A 4,395-nucleotide genomic window follows, 5' to 3' on the forward strand; every position below is an offset into this window, starting at 1 on the left:
TGAATTTTTGCAAATCTTTCGCAAAGTTTTAAACCTTCACTGTGGTCGGTTGCTGCTCAGAAGTCGTTGCTGTTTACTGTAGTGAAGTGGATTCTGAAAATGGATGGATAGCGTGAGGGTAGGAGGAAAGCCGTGAAATGTGTGACTAGTGTCAGGCTTCTACCTGCAACGTACATGCAATGAGTCAGACTAAGCAAATATAACCAAAAAATGCTTCTGGCTTTAAGCATATTTCATGACAAATGCCAAAATCTAAGTTGACATTTAAAACTAAATAAGCCTGGATCTAACTGAAGGTCACACATTACCTGCGCTCACACACCCTGACCGCCTCCATCACTGTTCTCACCCTTAATCCAACCACATCCTCTATTTTTAGGCCAAATATTATCCTCCTTCTTCAAAAGTCTGAGCTTTTCCTTCCTTGTTCCTTTCGGGGTTATGCATTAACAGGAAAGCTAATCCATGCATACAAAAACACGACTGCTTCGAAGGCCAACTGCCACTCAAGTTTCGAGTGATAAGGAAACTGATAAAAGCATTCAGATGTAAGCCCGTTCACCTTGCGGTTTCCTAGGAAATCAGCAATGCATCAGAGAGGACAAAAAGAGCACGTGTTCATTGTATTTCTGTGTCTGTACATGTGAGGGACATAACAGCTCGATAGAAAATGTGCTTCATGGTAGGGGTCAAGTGTGATTTACATTGTGGAGGTCCTGGAGAGAATGTTAATACTGGCTGCCAGCCGTCTGTCCATGATTGCTCTGAAAAAAAACAAAACAAAAAAAAACAGAAGAGTTGGAACCGAAATAGAAACGAAACATGGAAAGAGGTAATAGAAATTAAACACAAACCACCAGCTGTTTATCTGTTACATCGTGCAACTGAGCCCTTCATTATGGCGCTCATCAGGCAGGCTGAAGGACAGGACTTTAATGACGTAAATTCAGAAAGAGACGGCCAATTTTTGTTTTCTGTTACAGCTCAGCTAATATAATATTTTACTACCACCTCTGCTATGCCCCCTTCCTCAAGCCAGGGGCTCTAGAGGAAAGTGATTTACATACTTGGAAATCGCACTGTGGCTACTTTCTTGACATCTGCTTAATAGAAAGAGCTCATTTGCATGCAGCTAAAATGCCAACAAAGGAGATGAGAGTGCAAACACAGCGCTCTCCTCCACTTGTGGGTTTGACATGATGTAGCTCGTCTCTAGACAGAAAAGTCAAACTTGTGTTGGGCGGACTGACTTTGAATTTTTTAAACCGCTTCTGACTAATTTGCAAACCACAAGTCACAAAGCAGAGGCTTGAAATAAACATCTTGATTAAATGTAAAGTTCAACAGCATGGGGAAATTTTTTTTGTTGAATTAGTTTAAAACCAGCGGTGCAAAGTCTGGAGACGGAGGCAAACAGTTAGCCTGGTTGCATCCAAAGACAACTAACTCAACCTATAAGCATGTGTAAAACTCACTACTAAAATGTATCATCTTGTGTGTTTACTGTGTATAATGCAAAACTATAAAAATGTGCATGTTTTTGTGCTGGACTACTTCTTGGCTGTGCACAAAGACTTTTCCTTTTGTTGCTGCCATGAGGTTGCTAGGCAACTGGCAGACGTATCGAATCAAACCACGACTTCTGTTGTTGCACAGATGAAAAAAAAAAAAAAAAAAAGCAGTATAACGTGTTAATTATTCAGTTTCAGAGGTACTTACAGTGTCTGAGCTCAGCCAAGTGGCTAGTGGTAGCTGTACATTAACTCTCTGTGCAGTTGCTGAGGGTCAGGACTACTGGGCCGCACCATCAGTGCAACTTTCGGTGCTGCTCATTTCTCAACATGATGTTTTGTTGTCACGTAGCAGCACCGTCTTGATTTGCTGAGTTTGCCAGTGTAGTGGGGCAATAAATCTCCATGCGTGCCCTACTTGGATGAACCTTGTGACTTTGCACAAGTGGCTCATGTATTAAAAAAAAACAACAACTAAAAAAAAACAGCTTTCCAGTAAAAAACTTCAAGAAAAAGTCATGTTTTCGGACTGACTGATCAAAGCCACAGATTTGACCTGTCAAGCTGTCCAGAAAGTATTCCAAACTTTCACCTGCACTGATTCTAAAATGTTTTTTTTTTTTTTTTTTAATTTTAAAGTAGTATGCATTTGTTTTTTGAATGCTGAGTAAATAGATTTTTGCAACATTACAAGTGTTTTGTTATTAAATAAATTGAACTGTACGTAGCCACGATGATGTTAACCTGGAAAGCTGGATGGAAAGCAGTGCATCTATTATTAAATTTAGCTGGAATGTATTTCAGTAGAACAACTGTGATTTCTTGCCATTTGCTTGTTAGATCGCGTGAGCAGGATTAGAAGCATCATTAAATACTTATAAAGGCGAGCTTTGATTGTCTGCTAGTTGGATGTAGCTGGTATTTTGATCAATGTGTGATCTTTTTAGGGGTGCTCCTGAAATATTTGGAGCATCTCTGCTCACCAGGACCCTTTACCTTGTCAACTAATATGATTTCTCCTGAAGGAATATTGTCAGACTCTTCAGGGCAACTATTCATAACTGACATAGTCTGACTTAGCAGATGCAGACTGTGGATATAAGTTCGCCATCAGCTGTGCATTTAACACACCTTTTTTTTTTGCTATCCTATGTGCTGGCATTTATGAAACTTCCTTCACTATAGGAACCAACAGCGGCAACTTCTGAACAGCAGCCTGCATGCTGAAAATTACAAGTTTAACCAAAGGTTTGGATCGTGAGCTGAAGCAGCCCTGCTAGTTTTTCTCGTTTATTCCATCAAAACAATTTCTGGTCACTACTTTGAGCAAACACCGAGGCCTTGTGCTGTTCTTGGCTCTGCCCAAGATGACTGTGATTGGTTTCAAAGAAATAAAAACACACAAGAGCTTCTTTTTTTTTTCTACAACCTTTCGCAAAACGACAATGAAGTGCAGTCAGTCCATTCTACAAAGCGCTGCATTGGAGGCACTATAGCCTTCTACATCATCCTGCCATATAGATCTTATGCGCTGATATTGCTTTTATAGTCATTTTACAGTTTTATAGCTCTGTGTGTGTTTTGGAGGCACAAACAAAATCTTGTTTGGGGCCACCAAAATCCTGGGACCGGCCCTGCACAGTGTGTACAGACATGAGGGTCCTAATGACATTTAATGATACGTTAGTGATACATTCCTCTCTGAAGGTGTTTAAACTACATTTTAAAATGAAACGTGTCCAGTTTTATCACATTTAAACACTTTAAAATGCAACCTGACTGTAACGACCACCCTCTCCTGTACCTGCCAATGTCCTTGGCTGCCTGTTCGTTGGGGCTGTTGATGAGAAGCACAGAATGGTGACCCGGCACGTAGCTCCCTGTGAAGACTGAATGAAGCTGGACCCCGACGGACCACAACACAGGATACATGGACACGGTCAGGACCAGGAACTGCAGAGAGTCGGGTGGGGAGCAAGAGGACAAGAGCTTTAGAGTTGCTGACACATCTCCAGTCACCTCAAAGACTTTTTAAGAGCATGTTTGTGCCATTCCTCAGTGATGCCTGTATAATTACATGAACATTCGGATGTTAAATGTTTTATATTTGGATGAAGGGAAGTTATAGCTCAATTTAATTATCTGCAGCCCTCTGAAGGGATTGCCATGTTTGGATTGGATTGGATTCAGTATTTATCCTCTTATTATTTGGCGACTGCCTGTCACAGATAAATGAGTATTGGCCTTGGCTGTGGACGCAGTGACCAATTTATAATCTGTCCTACTTCTGTGTGCATCCCAGCATCAAAGCCCAGCGTGGCACGTACAATCCTGCAGAAATATTTGCAAAGAAAATACAATTTGCTGCAAAATCTGCATCCCTGACCTTCTTGTTGTACATTCCTCTCGAAGTTTTCAGCTACAACATGTTTACAAAAGTGCACGAAATGATGACAGGAGCTCACCAAACATGACATGAGCAGCACCGAGCGAAAGACTGAGTTCAAAACAGCCTCTTTGTGGCAGCGCTGGAACAGCCACTCCATCCTGTTAGCTGCAACAAATGTCATTCCCGGAGTCCGGCTGGAGCAGATAACACGAGGGACAGACTGTACTGAACTTAGTGCTCCGGCATTTTAAAAAGAAACATTTCAGTTCCGTCTAACGGGTGCGTTAGCGGGACAGAAAGGCGTTGAGAACTAACTGCCGTTAGAGAAGAAGTGCAAAAACCGCTGACAGGTGAGGGGTCGAGTGGTCAAATACAGTGACAAATCACTGCGCCCTTCAATTGGTCACGTCAGACGTCCTGCAGCGCCGCCAACCAATCAAATCGCTGGTTTACCTCAGTTGCCCCGCCTCCGGGCCTCAGTCATAATCGGCTTTA

At 42.0% G+C, this 4,395-nt stretch overlaps 1 protein-coding gene across 1 annotated transcript; it reads right to left on the reverse strand.

Annotated features, from left to right (window-relative positions):
- Positions 1-704: 704 nt before the first annotated feature.
- On the reverse strand, positions 705-4,081 carry LOC103369861 (protein CutA homolog; the record flags this gene model as incomplete). The annotated part of the gene is made up of 3 exons (XM_008298701.1): positions 3,977-4,081; positions 3,316-3,464; positions 705-764 (listed from the first exon to the last, which is right to left on the reverse strand). Coding segments are annotated over exons 1-3 (314 nt in total), but the record flags the coding sequence as incomplete, so codon positions are not given.
- Positions 4,082-4,395: the final 314 nt, after the last annotated feature.

This window comes from Stegastes partitus, unplaced genomic scaffold (assembly GCF_000690725.1).
Source record: "Stegastes partitus isolate 25-593 unplaced genomic scaffold, Stegastes_partitus-1.0.2 Scaffold1340, whole genome shotgun sequence".
Lineage (NCBI taxonomy): Eukaryota > Metazoa > Chordata > Actinopteri > Pomacentridae > Stegastes > Stegastes partitus.